At 42.4% G+C, this 22,026-nt stretch overlaps 1 protein-coding gene across 1 annotated transcript in view; it reads left to right on the top strand.

Moving 5' to 3' along the window:
• The window catches only part of mrc2 (mannose receptor, C type 2), a 225,423-nt gene that overhangs the window by 192,422 nt on the left and 10,975 nt on the right, over positions 1 to 22,026 (top strand). Inside the window, exons 24-27 of the mRNA XM_048614718.1 lie at positions 814 to 1,052; positions 6,037 to 6,202; positions 14,359 to 14,505; positions 14,998 to 15,120. Coding sequence (XP_048470675.1) covers positions 814 to 1,052; positions 6,037 to 6,202; positions 14,359 to 14,505; positions 14,998 to 15,120 — 675 coding nt within the window. The remainder of the gene's footprint in view (positions 1 to 813; positions 1,053 to 6,036; positions 6,203 to 14,358; positions 14,506 to 14,997; positions 15,121 to 22,026) is intronic.

Here is a 22,026-nt window from a genome sequence, read left to right as displayed (position 1 = left end):
CCTCCCTTTCAAACTGCCCTTGAGAAAATAGCAGTGAGACAATCTTCTGAGCAAATGTTTTTTTCTTAAAGCACAGTTGGCAAAATATTAGATTTGTCAGCAGCTTAAGTAACAATTAGCACCATTCACTTCCATGCGTCATGTATGAGGCCCCTGGGTTTCAATTTTAACAGGAAAAGAAACTGAACTGCAGAATGTGCTCCCTAAACACTGACACAATTCCAGAAAACTTGCGTCATTAACGTTTAGAATTTGCTAAAAACCCAAAGCAGTGCCCTTGATTGACCTTTAGTCAGGGTTCATGTTGAATTTAAGGCTGGTTTGGGAAATTACTGTTCAACTTTTGTCAATTTACGTATTCATTTGGTGGGTCTGGGCGTAACTGACAAAGCCAGATTTTATTGAGTTCTCTCGTTGTCCTTGGACTGAATGACTGAGAGGGCTGTAGGTTTCCTTCTCTATGAGACAGTAACGAATCAGTTTGGTTTTTGTGACCACCTGACAGCTTTATGCTTGCGTTTGTTTGAGATTTTCTTTATTACACTGAATTCAAATTCATAAAATGCCGTAGTAAGATTTGAGTTCATGTTCTTTGCATTGGTAGTTTATTAATAGAACCTCTTCCTACTCTATCTGTTCTTACATGTGATTTTACTGTTCATGGCAAAAATCTCTAGTGCTGATTAGATACTGCCCAGTATGCACATGTTGTGGGAGGGGAGTGTGGGGGCAGTACAGTGACTTTGTTTCTACCTAGAGGCGAATATCCCTTTGTATAGTCCCATTGACCCTAACATTTTCATTCCTATATAGACCCATCTCTACCATCAACACCTGCCAAGTTCCCACCTCCCTTAACGTCCAAGCTGAGCTACATGAATAGTACCTACAGGGTTATCCAGAAGCCTCTGACTTGGCAGGAAGCTTCCTGGCTTTGTGAGACCCGGAATGAAACTCTGGTCGCGGTGGTGGACCCCTACCAACAGGCCTTCCTCACGCAGGTTATGAACAACGTCCGCCTGCCCCTGTGGATTGGACTATCAAATGAAGAGGTAACATTGCTGATTAAAACTCTTGTTTTGCCAGATTTTACCTTGTAGATTGAAGTGTAAATTCGTAAGTCTCTTACTTATAATAAGTACCAAGCAGCATGATAAATGCCTCGGGTAAAATAATTTGAAATGAACTGATGCAGACATATTGCAATTCCCGAATTACAGCTCAGTCACTACAAACTGGGCATCTGTGCAATAAAAGTGTCTGTGATTGTGAGCTGATACAACTGTAATCATGTTGATGTAATGATCCAGTTATAGGACATAGGGAAACATAAAGAGATTACAAATCAAAACTAACTATTCAGCCCAAGTAATAAACATCCATGTTTACGCTTCCTGGAAGCAAATAACTCAAATCAGAGTTATCGACTTAGTTTCTATACTCACCCAATCCTCTTCCGGTCACAGACCTTAAGGATATTTTTAACCTAAGCTGATGAAACAAATTTACTGCTGATTTTGCAGCAAATTTATCCTCCATTCTTTTCAAAAGGGCAACAATGGGAACATGGTTGATACTGGCAATGGTGGGCTGTGAGAGAGAGGGACAAGACAAGTTTGAGAGGATCAAGAAGAAACTAGAAGAGGAGCAGGGAGTCTGAGGGAAATTGGGGAGAGACAGGGAGAGGAAAGGGGGAGGGAACTTGAGTGGGGGGGGTGCAAGGAGGGAGGAAGCTGAGTGTGAGTGAGACAGAGAGGGAATTCACTGTGAGAGGGGCTGAGGGCAGATCTGCATATGAGAGGGATGGGGGCAGCTGAGTGTGAGAGGGACGGTGGGGGGATGCTGCATGAGAGTGTTGAAGGAGGACCCTGAATGCAAGAGTAGAGGAACTGGGCTAAGTGAGAGGGGTGGAGTGGGTAATGGGCAGGTGTATGACCTGAGTGTGTGCACATCTTACAAGTTGTAACCCACAGTAATAAATGTTACATTTAGCAAATATTGTTCAGACCTTCTGATCTGTTAGCAACTGCTATTTGAATGACCTTAACAATAAATGTGTTGTGGGAATAAATAAGTTGTTCTTGTAAAGAGCTGTCCCAGAAACACTGGGTAGAACAAACTTGTCACATGCTGTCTTATCCAATATACTATTACAATACTAAATAGCTTACAGTTTCAGGTATTCACTGTCTCCAACAAATTTTATTGTCACATTTCTGGTTAAACAGTGCATCTCCTGTGCTACGTTATTCTACAAATGGATAAAAAGACACATTGTACAAGCTTTTCATCTTGCACTCATCAGGACAGATGCAAGAATACCAAAATTCAAAGGGAACAACAATTTATTCTGTATGAAAACAGGTTGCTGATTAGTTGGTGAGTGGATTCTGATTGCTGGGGCATTGCTATGGAGAATGCAACAGCAAACACTAACATGATATTGCAGTCAAGCCAGAAAGATGTTCTGCCTATCACACAAATCAGTAAAGCGTTACATCAATTTCAGTGCTGGTGTGATGCTCGTTATTAGACCAGATGTCCAAACCACTGATGGTTTGTATCAAACAGCACGATCTTTTGACTGTTTACAACAGGTAGGATACTAAACACACATAATTTGCCCATGCTTGCAAAACTCATTACATTGTCTCCACCATTAGATGTCATTCGTTGATGTTATGACACTTACTGAACAATCCAGAATTGACCAAAAATCACACTAATAACTAATTTAACATTTTCACTTGGACTCGTGATGTAGTTCATTTGCTAGAAGTTACATATAGTCATACTTAGGGCTCTCCACAGGATGAAAGGAATATGTCCAGGCATTGCACATTTTCACTGAAATAAAGGTCACATTTCTGGCAAACACAACTGATTAAAATTCAGCTAAAATCGCAGAATTTGTTTGTACGTGTGTGTCAACTGCAGCTGTGCAGATGGCTTGAGGCTGCCATTCCTATGTTGGAAACACGCATTCCATGAAACAACAGCTTAAGGCCTCTGTTTCCTAGTACATACTCCCTGAAATGTCTCACTAAGCCAGATTCAACTTGCCTTTTCTTTGAATTTAAGGAAAATCTTTGGGGTAACTATTTTCTTGTATGTTCTCCAAGCAAATACTTCAATGTACTAAACTCTACTTGCCAAACAATCAGCACCCTTTTCTTATGCAGTGTCAATTGTTATTCACATTGAAATTCGGTATCTTGCAACAGTGTCCTGACAGGTACAAGTCAAAAAGGTTTGATAGCAGGTCTCCTTTTTTAACAATACTGAAATTCTGTCATATAAAACACCAATTTATTCAACAACTGATGTTATGTCCCATACAGTCAGTGTTGTAATACTCTGTTACTAGATTTGTTGTGGGGTTTTTTTCTCCCAATAGTTGGTGAGATGACAGACTATGGAAGTCAGCAGGATTCTCTAATCGATCGACATGATTTGCCATGTAGAAATGTTAGCTTTCCTCATTGCGGCATGTCATGAGGAACTGGCAGGCGATGTGTTGTTATGGACCGGACCAGACCCCACCTCCCACCCTCCAAAGTATTGTGAGGAGATAGCCTGGACCCTAACTTTTATTTATTTCGAGGCAAGTGCAATGCGCTGTGTTCCAGACGTGATTCGATTGGTTCACCATTAGGCTTTAAGCAAAACACACTTTATTCTTACAACACAATTAAAATACAAAAAAAGGGAAGAATTGGCATAACTTTACCTCTATTGAAATACTTAACAAGATAATGTATTATTTAACCAATAACATGAACTGTTCCAATATAGGCAGCATACCACATACCCTTTGGCAAAAATACATTCCAGCAAAACAGTTCTGGATCTCATGTGCTGTCTCTCCAGCTCAGAAGAAAGAAACAATCTGCCCCTTTTGATTTTTAAGAGGAAACTTTACTGTCTAACACTTCACTGTAGCCACCAGCAGAAACCGTCAATGACTGAAAGCAAGACTAAAAGCCTTCCTGTGTCTGTGTGAGCCCTGACCCCACCTACTAATGATTCCTTTGTCTCATTTTTTAAAAGAAACATGAAGGGAGAACTCAAACTCTGTTTACCAACTGCCTATCTGAAGAAGACATTTCAACGCCGCTGTGGCAACAACTTTCTGCAAGAGAAACAGCACAGAGCACCTCACAGTCTTGTTCCTGTTCACCAGCTCCTCCATTTCAGTGATATATATTTTTGTCCTCGCAGACTCGCTCCATCCCACCCAAACACCTCCCACCCCGCTCCCACCCCAACCTTTCCAATTCTTAGCCCTTGCCCCCCCCCCATTGATGGGGATGACACCAGTTCACGACCAGGCTGCTGACCTTGTCAGCCTCTGAGGGAAATTTTAGTCTCACTCATGCAAAAAATCCTCATAATCAGATAGAGCACAGATTTGAGGCTCCCCAACTCATATCTCACCAATAAAGAAAAGCTTTAATTTATATCACGTTTTTCATAACTGCTGGATGTCCCAAAGCACTTTACAGCTAATAGAGTTAATCAGAAATCTAGTCAATATTGATTACATTGGCCTCATAGATGAATTGGTGTAAAACAGATCTGTTCCCAATCCCTTAGAGATAGTAAGAACTGCAGATGCTGGAGTCAGAGATAACACAGTATGAAGATAGAAGAACACAGCAGGCTAGGCAGCAACAGAGGAGCAGGAAAGTTGATGTTTCGGGTCAGGACCCATTTGGATCACCTCCTAACCTTTTGATGTATCCCACTCTCAAAAAGAAGCACAAAGTCCTTTCAGGTTGCATTGTGCACTGAGTGTTGCCCATGTCTGTGTGGAACGTGACTCCTGTCTGTAAAGTATTACATTACAGATTTGAACTGAGATATTAGATAGGGAAGGGGGTGAGGGTGGTGTGTGATCTTAATGTGGTTAATAGGAATATTGTTCATAGTGTTTCTGGGTTCAGATTTAAATGGGCTCTTAGTCACAAATCTGACAATTGACACTAGCTGGTTACTTTTATTCCCTTTGAATTGATTTGTTTTGTTCATTCCATATCTCTCTATAATTGCTAAATCTGTTGTAGTTCTGTTTTCCACATGATTATCTGCCAATTCCAGAAAGTTGAATAAAGATTGTTTTCTTTCATAGAGATTAAACTTGAATTTCTAGAGACTGCGGGTCAACCCTGCAGTATTAGCAATCCAGCCCTCTTGAGGATTTCTCCCTCTGTCCACTTTCTCTATCTGCCACTGACCTCCAAAAGTAAAACTGCCCGAGAGGCACTATTCTACACACTCTCCAGTTGAGACCCAGCCCTGCAACCCACTCTGCAATTATCCCCAAAAGAAGGGCTGTCATGTTCAGTAAACCCAGGGTAGCCAGTGACTGTTCCACAATATCAGGTAAGGGGTCCATTCCAATGTTGACTCACTTCCATCGCCCCTGTGCTGACTAGTGTGCACTGGATCCTGGTTAAGAAGAATTGCATTGCAAATTCTCCTTGGCTTCCCTTGGCTCTGTGACATCCTGGTAACCTATTAGCCTCTGAGAGACATGTCCACCTCCAGTTCTGGCTATTTGATCATCCCTGATTTTAATCAGGTGGCTGAGCCTCCCTACATCTCTCCTTCATTGTTGATTGCACTTTGCTCTTTTAAGACACTCCTCAAAAATTACTTTGACTAAGCTTTTGATTATCTGATCGAATATCTCCTTATGTGGCTCAGTGTCATATTTTGCATTGTAATACATCTGTAAATTATTTTAGGGTGTTTTACATATGAAGGGTTCTAGGTTCTTTTAGTTGTTCCCTGTTTCTCGCTGATTCATTCTCATTCTGTGTCTTTCTCTCTGTTTCTCTCTCTCTCTCTTGCTCTTTCTTTCTCTCACTCACTTCTTCTCTCTCACTCTTTCTCTCTTTCCTTCCCCCACTCTTTATCTCTCCTTCCCCTCTCACCCCTTCCCCTTAACACCCCTTCACTCTCCCCTTCTCTCTTGCTGTCTTTTCTCCCTGTCCAACTGCCTCAATGAGTAATGGCTGTGATCCTACACAGGGAGACAGGGTCTTTTCTTGGCTGAGCGGGGAGGAGTCAGACTACACCAACTGGCAGGAAGGGGAGCCACGGCAGATGGGCTGTGTTCACATGGATGTAGACGGGACATGGCGACCATCCTCCTGTGAGACGAAGCTGAATGGAGCAATCTGCAAAGTGCCTGGAGGTAGGTTCCATGTGCACTGAAGCAACGGGGACTAGGCCACTTTAAGTCCAAAAGGCTGAAAGAGAGATAGAAGAGGCTGCTGCAATGTACAACATGGCCAGCTGAGTGGTCTGATGTGTTTGTTTCTATCTGTAAAACTCTAAATAATTCTCCAAAGTCCTAATTGTGTTGTCACCCCTCAAACCTATACCTGGATTACCACGCTGGAACTCCATGTTTAAATCAGATTTCCACTTCTTTCAGCACTAAAACATCTCTGATCAAAGTACCAGGTGACATCCCATGTGACTGTGACAAAGGTCAACCCTTCTTCTTCATCCTTCTCAAGCTGTTTGCAGCCTATGACACACACTGTCCTCCTCCAACACCTCTCCAGCTCGGGTGGGTGCAACTGCTCTCAATTGGTTCCATTCTGATCTGTCTAATTATAGCCAGAGGATTATGTGCAATGGCTTCTCGTCCTGTTCCTGCACCTTTACCTCTAGTGACATCTCCTCCCCATTGATATACTGCCATTTGGTGATATCGTGCAAATACACGTGTATTCTGATGACATCCAGCTCTACATTAACGCAACTTTACTCAATCCCTTCACTTTTGCTAATTTTCAAACTGCTTGTCTAACACCTAGTCCTGGGTGAGCAGAAATTTCCTTCAAATAATTATTGGAAAAGCTGAAGTCATTGTTTCCACTCGTGCTCCAAATTACCTATCCCTCCATCCCTCTCCCTGACAATAGCCTATGGTTGAACTAGGGCGGCGCGGTGGCTCAGTGGTTAGCACTCCTGCCTCACAGTGCCAGGGACCAGGGTTCGATTCCACCCTCAGGCAACTGTCTGTGTGGAGTTTGCACATTCTCCCCGTGTCTGCGTGGGTTTCCTCCGGGCGCTCCGGTTTCCTCCCACAGTCTGAAGATGTGCAGCCTAGGTGGATTGGCCATGCTAAATTGCCTGTTGTATTCAGTGATGTGTAGATTAGGTGGGTTATAGGGGGATGGGTCTGGGCGGGATGTTCCGAGGGACGTGTGGACTTGTTGGGCCGAAGGGCCTGTTTCCACACTGTAGGGATTCTATAATCCTAGTCTTTAAACATCCGTCCAAGGTATCTGCATTCATCTAATTCTTGCCTGATTTTCATCACTGCACCGTCAATGGCCATGTCTTCAGCTGCCTTAGTTCCAAGAAATGGAATTTTCTCCCTGCATTTCTTTGTGACTTGATCTCACTTTCCCCCTTTAAGACACTCTTTAAAGCCTACCTCTTTATCCAATCTTTTGACTATCTAACCTAATATCTCCTTATTGATTTGGTGTTATATTTTCTGTTGCTCCTATGAAGTGCCCTGGGGAATTTTATGATGTAAAAAGCAGCATATAAATGTGGCTTTTTGTTATATTGAGAGTGCCCAGGGTGAAGTTGTAAGATGGGTGTTCTGTTTTACAAATTATCCCTCAAAATGAAAGTGTTCACAGTGATTATCGCAGAGGTAGACGGATGTTACAATAATATTTATTCAGAGAATAATTATACAACAGCAGCAAGTAACTCACCTGACTCCCCAAAGCCTGTCTACAAGGCACAAGTCTTGAGTGTGATGGAATATTCCCCAGTTGCCTGGATGGATGCAGCTCCATCAACACTGAAGAAGTTTGACACCATCTAGGACAACAGGCTGCTTGATTGCCACCACATCCATAAACATTTGCTCCTTCCACCACCAGTGCTCGGTAACAACAGTGTGTACTATCTTTGACCCTTTGAAACAGCTGTTCAGTTGGTCCCATTCCCCTGCTCTTTTCCAACAACAAATGGTTTTCACCATTTTTAACAACCCACTCTAGATTGTAACATCCAAACAATATTATTACCAATAATTAAACTTTTACTGAACACCAGTATCTTCAAGTTATTAGTTTAAAAATCTAAAACATGTTACGCTGTCAGTTCTGTTGCCTCCCAGGTTGACCTTCTAAGTGCAAGGTACCTGTCTTAAAACCCACTCTTTTATATCTGTATTTCTCAAATTTTGCTATTTGACAACCTATATGAATCAATGTACATGTCCAAAGTTGGCTTAGTAACAGAAAACCTTTCCTTGCAAATGAAAAGCTGTTTCAAGTGGTGTTCCACCAGGATCTGTGTTGAAACCCCTGCTGTTTGTTTTATACATTAACTATTTGGACTTGAACTTGGGGTCACAAATGTGGAAATTTGCAGATGACACAAAAATTGACCATCTAGTGGATAGTGTAGATGATGGCTGTAAGCTCAAATGAAATTAAAGGGTTGGTGGAGTGGGCAGAAAAGTGGCAGATGGAGTTCAACTCTGATAAGGGTGAGGTAATGCATTGAGGGAATTCAAACAGTAAAAGGGAATACACAATAAACGGGAATATACTAAGAGGGGTAAGTGAAATGACAGGTCCCTAAAGATAGCAGTACACGTGGATAAGGTTGTAAAGTAGGCATATGGAATGCCCTCCTTCATTGCAAGAAGTATAGAATACAAAATTAGGGATTTAATGGTGAAATTGTATAAGACACTGGTGAAGCTACAACTGGAGTACTGTGTGCTGTTCTGGTCACCACATTACAGAAAGGATATAATTGCTGTGGAGAAAGTGCAGACATTTATTAGAATGTTGCCAGGGCTGGCGAATTATAGGTATGAGGAGACATTGGAGAGTTTGGGGTCATTTTCCTTGGAGCAGCGAAGGCTGAGGGGTGACATGATTGAGGTATGCAAAATTGTAAGGGGTAGAGATAGAGTAGACAGGAGGAACCCTATTTCTAGTAGAGAGATCAAAAACCAGGATCACGCAGAAGGATTAGAGGGGATTTGTGGAAAAACCTGTTTACACAAAGGGTTGTGTGTGTGTCTGGAATTCACTGCCTTAGTTGGTGGTGGAGGTAGGGACCCTAAGCTCTTTTTAAAAAGTACCTGCATCTGCACTTCTGGTGTTATAAGCTGCAGGGCTATGGGCCATGTGCGGGATGATGGGATTAGAAAGGGCACCTGGATGACTTTAGGTCGGCATTGACAAGCTAGATCAAATGGCCCCCTTCCCTGCTGTATCATTTCAGTGGTCCTGTACATAGTTATTATTCAACAATGATTTGATGATCCTGTCCCTGCAATACTCAGATCTGTAACTCCTTAACTTCCTTGGGCAGATTCTTACCTTCAAGGTTTGAGCTAACAAGGAAGACTTTTCTGGTTAAGAGATAGTAAGAACTGCCGATGCTGGAGTCAGAGATAACACAGTGTGGGCTGGAGGAACACAGCAGGCCACGCAGCATCAGAGGAGCAGGAAAGCTGATGTTTCGGGTCGGGACCATTCTTCAGAAATGGCTGACGAAGTCCCGACCCGAAACGTCAGACTTTTCTGATTAATCTTTCTATTACAATCTCATCAACCTGTAATAATCTATACTATACTGGTCCCAGAGTTGCAGCGTCTTTAACAGAAGTTGGCTCTCTCTTGGTTGACAAGGATCTGTTTATTACATATTACTCAATGACTTATTACATTATGACTGTCTTTTTTGAGACCTTAGGCTCAACTTAGTACACTAATTCTAGTAGACAGTTTAGAGAGATCCTGGCACAGTGCACTGAAGGCTGTTTAGTTCTTCTCAGAACCAGTGGAATTACCTACTAATCCAGACCTAGGTAATGTTCTGGGGACTCAGGTTCGAACTCCACCATGGCAGACAGTGAAATTTGAATTCAATAATATTCTGGAATTAAGAGTCTAACGATCATGAAACCATTGTCGATTGTCAGAAGAATCCATCTGGTTCACTGATGTTCTTTAGAGAAGGAAATCTATCTATTTGACTCCAGACCAGAGGAAAGTGGCTGACTCTTAACTGCCTTTTGAGTAATTAGGAACAAGCAGTAAATGCTGACCTGGCCAGCGATGCTCACATCCCATAAATTCGTTAAAACAAAATGTAAACACAGCTTACCCATTATGTTAGTTAGCTCTTTCAGGTCCTAACTATCTTGTGTAACAGCCTCTCCATTCAGACTTACCATTAAACATCACAGCAGAACCTCTTGGAATAGTTTGGGCATTCTCCTTAAAAACTGACAGCTGACAACCTTCACTGTAGATAAGGAATAAAGCCCTTGTCTTCTATGCTGTTTATTTTTATGACTTTCTGTTCTTTGGGATTCTTGAGCATCTGGTCTTCCTTTTCATCTAATCTTACTTACTGATTCAAGTACTTCTCTTTTGTATCTCCATTGAATTGCCTGTCCCCACAAAGTCCCCAATTCATTCCCCAGGCCCACCCCACTGACCTGTCAATCCTTTCCTCCTCTCTCAACTTATAATTACCCTCTGTCTCCTACCGCACTGGAGCTTCAAACCAACTATCTGTTGAGTCGAAGTGGTACAACACAGGCACTGGTTGGTGTGGCAATGGTAACCACTCAACTCATACTCATCGTGTGAAAATATTCTATGAAGGAACATAAGCACTTTATTACAGGAGATGAAAAGATTAAGAATATTACACAGGACTGTTTAGCATTACAACAGTGACTGCACTTCACTAGCTGTAAACCAATTTGGGATATGCCAAGGTCATGAAAGGCACTATCTAAATACAAGTTCTTTGTTTTCAAGACTCCTGTTTGAAAGTGTGTGTTGTTATAAAAGTGTTCTTTTTGTAGGTTCTGAATTAGTCATGTTGCTAAATTCCATTAATAATGATCAGGGTGACAGTCTCGCAATGATCCTTTCCTTATGTAAGAGTATTCATAGTCGTTCCTCAGTCATGACAAGTGAACGGCCCTCTCTGCAGGTGTTGCTGTCGTAGCATTTTGAAAGCTGCAGACCCCAGTGACACTCTCACCCCCATCTGCTGGTGGGAAGCCAGATTGCAGCTCCACAACATAACCAGTCCAGACGTCTTTCATGTCACACTCGAACGAGGACAAGATGATGTGAAATTTTCATAAGAGACTTTCTCCACATTGTTTGGAAAGGAGTTTGCTTTTCTAAATTTACAGTATTCATTCGTTGCTACCAGAGGCAGGCAACCAGCAGCTACTCCAACTTCTTGTCATTTATTTATTCTCTCTCTCCCCTATGTATCTTCTATCAATCTGTATCTCTCTTTATATATCTGTATCTAGCTATATACCTCCTTCTGTACTTTTCATAACTGCATTTTGACAACATATTCTCCCACAGTTCCATCATCCTATTATTGTTCTCCATGTTGAGAAACAAAACCCTGAATATTTGACTGTTTTGTCACTGGTGGCACAGAATAACTAAGTAGTGGGACCCCAAAATATTGAGTCTCGAACCACATTATACCAGAGGCAACAAGGGCTTGGCTGGCCAGAATGTAGGAAGTCAGGCATTGCTAGTCTGATAGCCACCCTCTGGGAAATGAGCACAGAACTGTGACAACAGATTGGATTCAGAAGATAAAGGGTCAATGCTCAGAATAAAAAGTGTGCCTTATCAACCTCCAATATTTGATTCCCTCTATTTTACAAAGAGGTGGCATCTCGCCTTGTATCATCTCAGCAGCAGGCTGGATATATTTTGTATAGCCGGACATTAGGAAGTTCATTTTTATTCTTTTTTAGAATATGGGTATCTCTAGTTAGGTCAGCGTTTACTGTCCATTCCAAATTGCCTTTGAGATGGTGGTGGTGAACCGACTTCTTGAAATCCTGCAGTGCCATTTGGACAGGGATTCCAGGATTTTGTGCAATAAATATTGGGATTCCTGGCAGTACTCTGTTCAGTCTCAGTATGTAATTGTTCCCTGTGCAAAATTTAATGTTAACAAAATGTTGTATCATTGTTGTTTGGTTCTGTTTTCTCAGCTGTAGATTTGTTGGCTGACAAAACAAAGCTGGTGCCTTGATATTAAAATGACATCCGTTCTAGACACCTTCAGTGTGTGCGCTGCATTCTCCCATCAGCTTAGGCAGGTGTTCCGTGCTCTCTCTCTGCCACTTTGCTCAGCTTCCCTGTTCTTCCACAAGCCAAGTTCCTTTGCTGAAGATCACTCAAGGCAGCATCTTCACTTGTTCTACTCTGCTTTGGGGTGACATGTTAAAGTGAGGCCCAATCTGCCCCCTCAGGTATACATCTAAACATTTTATAGCACTATGCAACTAGAACTTCTGTAGTTCTCAGCACTATGGCTAATGCTTACAACTCAACTGACATCACTAGACCAATACCAATAAAGAAATGAAAACAGAAAATGTCATAAATGTATGCAGGTCAGACAGCCTTGGTGATGAGATATGCTGAAAAGGACAGTAAGCAGCATTCCAGTTAAATACCCTGTCAACTGTGATGGTTTTTTGTTTAATAAGAGAAAATCAGAATGGAGTTATTGAGGCAGGAGTCGATGCAACAATGGTAAGTATTAATTCCCATACTTTTAAAGAATGAATCTTATTTATAAAGAGCACTTTACAACTTGTTGCTCATTACGCTTTTTTGAAGTGTAATCACCACGGTAATAAACGATGTGGCAGCCAATCTGTGCATAGCAAATCTGCCCATATAGTAAAGATATGACCTTTTCATTGTCATTGTTGGTTGAAAGTTAAATACTTTTCAGAATGTCAGCAAAAACTGGTGCCAGAATAGCACAGAACCATGTTTTACAGTCATGTGAACGGGGTAGCTAGGCTCTCAGTTTGATGTGTCACCCAAAAGACAGCAGCCTTGACAATGCACTCCTTCAATACTGCACTGGAGTGTCAACCTAATTAACAGAGCTCAAGATTGGATTTGGAGGAGACTTGAATCCATGGCTTTGACGCAGAGTTGAGAGTATCGCTAACTGAACTTTGGGATGCTTTGCTATCTTAAAGGCACCACATAAATTCAAGTTGTTGCTGTTGAGTTGCAGTTAGCCTAATCTTTATTAAGTCAGTCAGAGTATGCCAATTATTCCATAAGAGAATGTGGCAATGTTTGTTGGTTTGAACTCAATAAGTAAAAGTTATTATCTCCAGAACTGGAGGCTACACCAAGGTAGGTACTTTTGGATTTGTTTCCTGCCCTCAGGTAAGTCATACCCGGCACAAAAGATGGTTGTAGTTGTTGGAGGTTACTCATTTAAACTCTAGCACCAAGTTCCGCTGGGAAGAGTCCAAGGCCATCTTCAGCTGCTTCATCAATGACTTTCCATCTATCATAAGGTCTGAAGTGGGGATGTTTGCTGTTAATTGTACAATATTCGGTGCCATTTGTGACTAAGTTCCCCTCCAAGCCACGCACCATCCTGACTTGGAAAAATATCACCAGTGCTTTAGTGTCACTGGGTCAAAATCCCGGGACTCCCTTCCAAACAGCATTGTGGGCCTACCTATAGATGGACTGCAGCAGTTCAAGAAGGCAGCTTTGCCAGCAGCTTCTCAAGGGCACTTCAGGATAAGCAGTAAATACTGGCCAGCCAGCAATGCCTGCATCCTGAGAATAAATTAAGAAATGCTCATGACACATTTTCAATGCAAATTACATTGAACAGAGAATATGGTTTACATAAAATGAGTTGAGGGTTAATCCTCACTCAGTCCGTGGATGGAGTTGTCCAGTAGTTATGCCTTTTGCCTTGCAGCATCATCTCTGTTTCATTCTGTAATCTCTCCTGCCTTCTGCCTTATCACTGACCTTCCTTTTGTACTTTCTTTGTACTGTGCCCTTGTTACCATCTCTAAACTTTGTGCAGGTCTGATGGAAGATTGTCAACCTGAACTGTTTACTCTGTTTTTCCCCCCAGAGACCTGCTGAATATTTTCAGCATTTTCTATTTTTATGTCCAGTATCTACAGAACTTGGCGATTGTGAATTATGGACTAGCAAACCAAAGGCCATCAGTAGAAATTCCACCAGTGAAACTTAATTCAGTTTAGATTTACAATCCCATGGGCTGTGGAGTTAAGGTGCTAAATCAACTAAAATCTAATTGAAGGTTGGGACAAGCTTGAGGGGATGAATGGCCTCCTCCTGTTCGTAAATACCAGTATACCTGTTCATTGATAGTTAGCAGCAGGTAGGCAGTTCACCAAGAGGAAATGACCTCTTTTGAATCAATTGCTTCTATTGCTGGATTCAGAATTTAAACACTTCCTGGTCATATTCTGATTTTTTTAATTCTCAGACTCCTGGTCCAGCAAGTCAACTTTCACTGGAACTTGTCCAACCAGCCTGCAGGATTCTTCCTGGATCCCCTTCCGTGATCATTGTTACTCCTTCCACTTGGAGAAGAAGGCAACTCCCAAAGAGGCAGCTCAGTTGTGTCGGAAAAGTAAGTAAAATACACAATTATAGAGATGAGAAATTCTCTAGCCATCTTGTAGAAACTGGGTGTTAGAATCATTGAATCCCCGCAGTGTGGAAGCAGGCCATTTGGCCCATCAAATCCACACCGGCCCTCCAAAGAGCATCCCACGTAGACCCACCCCATTCTATCTCTGTAACCCTGCATTTCCCATGGTTAATCCACCAATCTTACATATCCCTGGTGGCTACGGGCAATTTACCATAGCCAGTCCACCTAACCTGCACATCTTTGGACTGTGGGAGGAAATCAGAGGAAACCCATGCAAACACGGGGAGATTGTGCAAACTCCACACAGAGAGTCACCCAAGGCTGGAATCAAACCCGTGTCCTTGGCGCTGTGAGGCAGCAGTGCTAACCACTGAGCCACTGTGTCAAAGGTGTTGTACAATAACCAAGTTGTGTTCTGCAGTCACTCTGTTTTTCTCTTGAAATTTCTTTGTAATTATTTTTGAACAGTGCACGGAGCTGAGCTGCTTTCCATTCTTGATGAAACAGAAAATGTATTTATATGGGAACATCTGGAGACATATGAAAATGATACCAAAGGCGCCTGGCTGAGTCTCATGTATAACACCAAGAGTAAGTTTTTCTTGACTCTGAAACATTGCAACCCGTTAAAAACAAGGCAATCTATTTGTACTCAGTTTGTTCACTTCACAGCACAAATTCTATAAGTAATGTGGTTATAACGGCCACAGTACAGATGACAGCAGAAAATGCTGAGTGATTGTGTGCACAAACCTTTGTTCTTTTTGTTTATTTTTGGTCACACCACTTTGCCAACATGTAATCATTCTGTTACCATTTCCCATTCAGTTTTTCTATGTCAACGATCACAAAGTAGTTGCAGTTTCTGATCCCTAGGTGACACTGTAAGGCAAGTATTTTCCTTTGACAACAAGGTGCAGAGCTGGATGAACACAGCAGGCCAAGCAGCATCGTAGGAGCAGGGAGGCTGACGTTTCGGGCCTAGACCCTCACCAGCTTGTCTTATCGAAATTGACCTATTTATCAATTCACTGCAGACATAACCACTGGTCATTAATATGTGCTCACTGAAATGAAAGGGAGGTGATGGCCTAGTGGTAATATTGCTAGACTGTTAATCCAGAAACTCAGCTAATGTTCAGGGGATAACAAGGTGCAGGGCTGGATGAACACAGCAGGCCAAGCAGCATCAGAGGAGCAGGAAGGCTGACGTTTCGGGCCTAGACCCTCCTTCAGAAATGGGGGAGGGGAAGGGGTTTCTGAAATAAATAGGGAGAGAGGGGAAGGCGGATAGAAGATGGATAGAGGAGAAGATAGGTGGAGAGGAGACAGACAGGTCAAAGAGGCGGGGATGGAGCCAGTAAAGGTGAGTGTAGGTGGGGAGGTAGGGAGGAGATAGGTCAGTCCAGGGAAGACGGACAGATCAAGGGGGCAGGATGAGTTTAGTAGGTAGGAGATGGGGGTAGGGGTTGAGGTGGGAGGAAGGACAGGTTAGGGAGGCGGGGACGAGCTGGGCTGGTTTTGGGATGCGGTAGGGGGAGGGGAGATTTTGAAGCTTGTGAAGTCCACATTGATACTATTGGGCTGCAGGGTTCAGGGACCTGGATTTGAATCCTACCATGACCGATGGTGAATTTGAATTCAATAAAAAATATCTGGAATTAAGAATATACTGAGGACCATGAAACCATTGTCATTTGTCATCTGTCTCACTAATGTTCTTCAAGGACGGAAATCTGCCATCCTCACCTGGGTTTGGCCTACATGTGACTCCAGACCCACAGCAATGTGTTTGATTCTCAACTGGAATTCTGAAATGGCCTAGCAAGCCACGCACCACCACCTTCTCAAGGGCAACTAGGGACAAGCCATAAATGCTCAACAGCCAGCAACAGTCATGTCCCAAAAGTGTATTAAAAAACAAAATTTCTGGGGACAGGGACATCTAGCATCAAGCAGTCCAAGTCCAGTTTATTTATACTGAGTAAAGCTCCAACAAATGCTTTAACTTTAATCACGGAAATGTACCTGTTGTTGCATGAATGGAAGTTTGCCAATCCTTTGATCTCTCCAGATGTGTTTGATAATATAGAACCAACTGTGGTTTGGTTGCCATCCATCAGGGACTCGGATGATTAAACTCATTTCATAGCATCATAGAAACCTACAGCATGGAAACGGACCCTTTGGTCCAACTCACCCATGACAACCAGACATCTAAATTAATCTAGTCCCATTTGCCAGCATTTGGCCTATGTCTCTCTAAACCCTTCCTATTCATAAACCATCCAGATGCCTTTTAAATATTGTAATTGTACCAGCCTCCACTACTTCTTCTGGCAGCTCGTTCCACATGCACCACCCTCTACGTGAAAAGCTGCCCCAAGGTCCCTTTTAAATCTTGCCCCTCTCACCTTAAACCTATGCCCTCTAGTTTTGGACTCCCCTACTCTAGGGAAAAGACCTCAACTATTCAACCTATCCATACCCCTCATGATTTTATAAACTTTTATAAGGTCATCCTTTAGCCTCCAACACTTTGGGGAAAATTGCCCCAGCCTATTCAGCCTCTCCAAATAGCTCAAATCCTCCAATCCTGGCAACATTCTTGTAAATCTTTTCTAAACCCTTTCAAATTTAACAACGTCTTTGAGACCAGAATTGAATGCAGTATTCCAAAAGTGGCTTAACCAATGTCCTGTGCAGCCGCAATATGACCTCCCAACTCCTATACTCAATGCACTGACCAATAAAGGCAAGTGTACCAAAGGCCTTCTTCACTACCCTGTTCTACCTGCAACTCCACTTTCAAGGAACTATGAACTTGACTCCAAGGTCTCTTTGTTCAGCAACACTCCCAGGACCTTACCATTAAGTATATAATTCCTGCGCTGATTTGCCTTACCAAAATGTAGCACCTCATATTTATCTAGATTAAACTCCATCTGCTACTCGTTGGCCCTCTGATCAAGGTCCTGTTGTACTCTGAGGTAACCATCTTCACTGTCCACTATACCACCAATTTTGGTGTCGTCTACAAACTTATTAACCATACCACCTATATTCACATCCAAATCATTTATATAAATGACGAAAAGCAGTGGATCCACCACCAATCCTTGTGGCAGATAGCCAGTCACAGGCCTCTAGTCTGAACAGCAACCGTCCACCACTACCCTCTGTCTTCTCTCTTTGAGTCAGTTTTGTATCCAAATGGCTGTTCTCCCTGTATTCTATGTGATCTAACCTCGTTAACCAGTCTACCATGTGGAACCTTGTTGCATGCCTTACTGAAGTCCATATAGACAACATCCACCGCTCTGCCCACATCAATTTTGTCACTTCAAAAAAAAACTCAATCAAGTTAGTGAGACACTATTTCCCAACACACAAAGCCATGTTGACTCTCCCTAATCGGTCTCTGCCTTTCCAAATACATATAAATCCTGTGCCTCAGAGTCCCCTCCAATAATAGGGGGAGGCAATGGCCTAGTGATGTAATCGCTGGACTGTTAATCCATCGACCCAGATAATGTTCTGAGGACCCGGGTTCAAATCCCACCACGGCAGATGGTGGAATTTGAATTCAATTAAATATGTGGAATTAAGAATCGAATGATGATCATAAATCCATTGTCGATTGTCAGAAAACCCATCTCGTTCACTAATGTCCTTTATGGAAGGAAACTGCCATACTTATCTGGTCTGGCCTACATGTGACTCCAGACCCACAGCAATGTGGTTGACTTTAAACTGCCTCTGGGCAATTAGGGATGGGCAATAAATGCTGCCTATCCAGTGATGCCCTCATCCCGTTAAATGAATAAAGGAACTTGCCCACCATTGACATCAGGCTCACCAGGCTATAGTTCCCTGGCTTTTCCTTACTACCTTTCTTAAATAATGGCACCACGTTAGGCAACTTCCAGTCTTCCAGCATCATGCCCATGGCTATCGATGACATAAATATCTCAGCAAGGGGCCCAGCAATCACTTCCCTGGCTTCCTGCAAAATTCTGGGGTACACCTGATCCAATCCTGAGGATTTATCCACCTTTATGTGTTTTAAGACATCTAGCATCTCCTCTCGACAAATGCCAAATACTGCAGACGCAGGGAATCTGAATTTAAGTTGGAAACGCTCAGCAGGTCAGGCAGCAATAGTGAAGAGAGGAAAAGCACATCTTTAAGGGCAATGATCTTTTCACCAGAAGTATAGTGGATCATAATAAACACGAGAAGTAAAGTTAGAGGTATAATAAGAGTGAGGAAAGGGATGGAGGAAAACAAGAACAAAAGGAAAGATTTGTGAAACGGGAGATTAGTGGCAAAAAAAGTGATAGTGCAAGGAAAAAGAGATAATAATGGCTAAACTGAGGAAGTGGACTGGAAATAGAACCATCACAAACAGCTTCTCTGGAAAAATCAAAGGAAATTCATGATCTGCATTTATCTTCCGGCCTTCTCCAGGTCATGACACCACAACTGAACATGAAGCTATCATTTCCAAAATTGCCTCCGGTGTCATCTCTTATGGATATCTTTCTTCTACAGTCTCATAATTCTCCAAACACTCTTAGCCCATGACTGCCTCCTTCCCTAGTGCTGATACATTTCCCACCTCAACCCTATTTTCTCATCCCTTGCCCAGTTTCTTCCAACTTACATCTCCAACATTTCTGATGCTTAACACCTTTTGAGCCATTTCCGGTTTCCTGGCCCTAATTGTATCCCGTTCACCATAGATGTTCAAGTTCTCTCCATCTTCATCCCTCATCAAGACATTCTGAGATCTCTCCAATTGTTCTCTCTTTGAACACCAGCTCCTTCATCCAATTAAAAGCCATTGCTTTGGCAGCCCAAATGATTACCTGAGTACCATCTGGAGGCATCAGCCAAAGGTATGACACAGTCACTAGAATGGGACTTGAAACTGCAAGTTTCTTAGAGATAGGAGTTTTACTCATTGAGCTCTGGCTGAGTAGAGACTGAGCTGCACTCTGGCTGAGTAGAGACTGACTGAGGGCAGGAGGAATCTGCTCAGTCTGAGTGTTAGCACCTTGCACAGCAAGCTGGACCTGAATATGGTACATTCTCTGAATGGCAGTATCTGTCAAGTACTGTTTAAAAGGAGAGTTCTTTTTACTGATATATAGAAAATCAATATATCAATGAAGAGAAACTAGGACTTGCATTGAAAGCATTCCCATTTCAGCTTAGTTTAAATGTTGGTCAGTGGTTAGTGTAAAGAAAAGGAATTGGGGCTTAAAAATTCAGCAGTTGCAAAAGACAAAACAATGAAGCAGGTTGTAGGAATTGCCCAGAATCCCAATTGAAACAGTTTTGGAATAGCAGTTCAGCCTGGTGGCTGTTTAATGACAGATCGTTGTAATGAGCAGCCTTATCACGTACAGCACAGAACCCTCTCCCTGATTAGCTAAGACTGTAAATTTTAATTTCATCAGTGAAAAATCACATTCGGTGCTTTTAGTGGCCAGACAATAAAGGGAGGGAATAATGGTCCTGTCAGTGACTTCGAATAACACAACAAAAGGGATATTTTTGCTCCCAAATCATTTACCCCCATGTTCAATGTGCCATTGTTTAATTTTACCATTTGTCAGTTTCCTTCTCTTTAAGACACAGACTCACATTAGAATACAGGCAACCGTAAAATACGTTGGGGTAGAATTGCTGCTTTGGCTCCCGTTAGTGCCCTGGGTGTAAGTTGCGTCCAAAATTCGGTTAGTTTTGCGAAGAATTTTTTTTCTGTTTCCACTGAAACTCATCTGCAAATCACTGAATGGAGAATATTCCATGAACTTGTGCAGTTGGCCTAGTTTTAAAGGGTAATTTCTGTTTGATAACTTAATGCAGTTTTGTGAGTGTCCTGCTTCTGGTGCAATTTTTTTTTAATTTCATGCAATATGTTGCAGAAACCTGGTTGTAACTCAATGCGATTTGCTCTTAAATTTGCACAATCATTTGTGCAGATTTGGCTGATTAAAGGTGAATAGAAGTGGGAAACCCAATGAAATGCAGGCTACTATGTAAAAGGCCTTTTATATATCAAAGTTAAGAGACTAACAACCAAGCGGCTGTTTGACTTGTGTGGCATCACAGCTTATCCTATGTTGGTCTTGGCTCACATGCCTGCACAAACTATCATTAGATAGTTGTGAAGATAAGGAATTTTCCCACCTATAGCCCCACAGTGAAATTGCCCATGTCCAGCCAAGACCAGGGGTGTGGATCTGAACCTTCCAAATCCATATTAAACCACACCAGCCTGTGCATACTTTAAATTAAATCACTTTTCTCAAATTGAGAATGCAGTTATTATAGTTAGGTGGGTGATGGCATTGTGGTATTGCTGAACTAGTAATTCAGAGAGCCGCGTAATGTTCAGACCCAGGTTCAAAACCCACCACAGCAGATGGTGGAAGTTGAATTCACTTAGGAAAAATAATCTGGAATTAAAAGCCTAATGGTAATCATAAATCATGGTCGATTGTTGTAAAACTCCATCTGGTTCACTTGAAGCCCTTAGCTGGTCTGTCCTATGTGTGACTCCAGAAGTAGTGGTTAATTCTTGACTACCCTCTGACCTTAGCAAGCCACTCAGTTTTATCAAACTGCTCACAAGCCACAGAGAAAAAGAAATGAAGCCGATGGACCATCTGGGATCTACCTAGACCCCAGAAACAATAACGGCAAACACATCTGAGGACTAGCCCCAAAATTGGAAGATCTGTCTTACATACTATTCAAACAATAGTCTAACATTGTCCGTAAAGTATGATTCCATGAGTATGACTGTCCTAAATACTACTACCATCACCCCAGGATATATTCTGTCCCACCAGCAGAATAGACCCAGCAGAGTTGATGACACAGTGGTATGCAGTCACGAGGGAGTTGCCTTGGACATCCTCAACATTGACTCCAGACCCCTTGAAACAGAAACATGGAAGATAGGAGCAGGAGGAAGCCATTCAGCCCTTCGAGTCTGCTCCGTCATTCATCATGATCATGGCTGATCATCCAACTCAAAAGCCTCATCCTGCTTTCTCCCCATAACCTTTGATCCCATTCGCCCCAAGTGCTATATCTAGTCGCCTCTTGAATACATTCAATGTTTTGGCATCAACTACTTCCAGTGGTAATGAATTCTTTGGGTGAAGAAATGTTTCCTCATCTCCGTCCTAAATCATCTACCCCAAATCCTCAGACTGTGACACCTGGTTCTGGACACACCCACCATCAGGAACGTCCTCCCAGCATCTACCCTGTCCAGTCCTGTTAGAATTTTATAAGGCTGTGTAAGATTCCCCCCTCATTCATCTGAACTCTAGCGAAAACAATCCCAACCTACTCAATCTCTCCTCATATGTCAGACCGGCCATCCCCGGAATCAGCCTGGTAAACCTTCACTGCACTCCCTGGAGAGCAAGAGCGTCCTTCCTCAGAAAAGGAGTCCAAAACTGCACACAATAT

This window comes from Rhincodon typus, chromosome 30 (assembly GCF_021869965.1).
Source record: "Rhincodon typus isolate 14 chromosome 30, sRhiTyp1.1, whole genome shotgun sequence".
Classification (NCBI taxonomy): domain Eukaryota; kingdom Metazoa; phylum Chordata; class Chondrichthyes; order Orectolobiformes; family Rhincodontidae; genus Rhincodon; species Rhincodon typus.
Note: the sequence above shows the minus strand (reverse complement) of the source record. Positions and strands in the feature narration are given on the sequence as shown.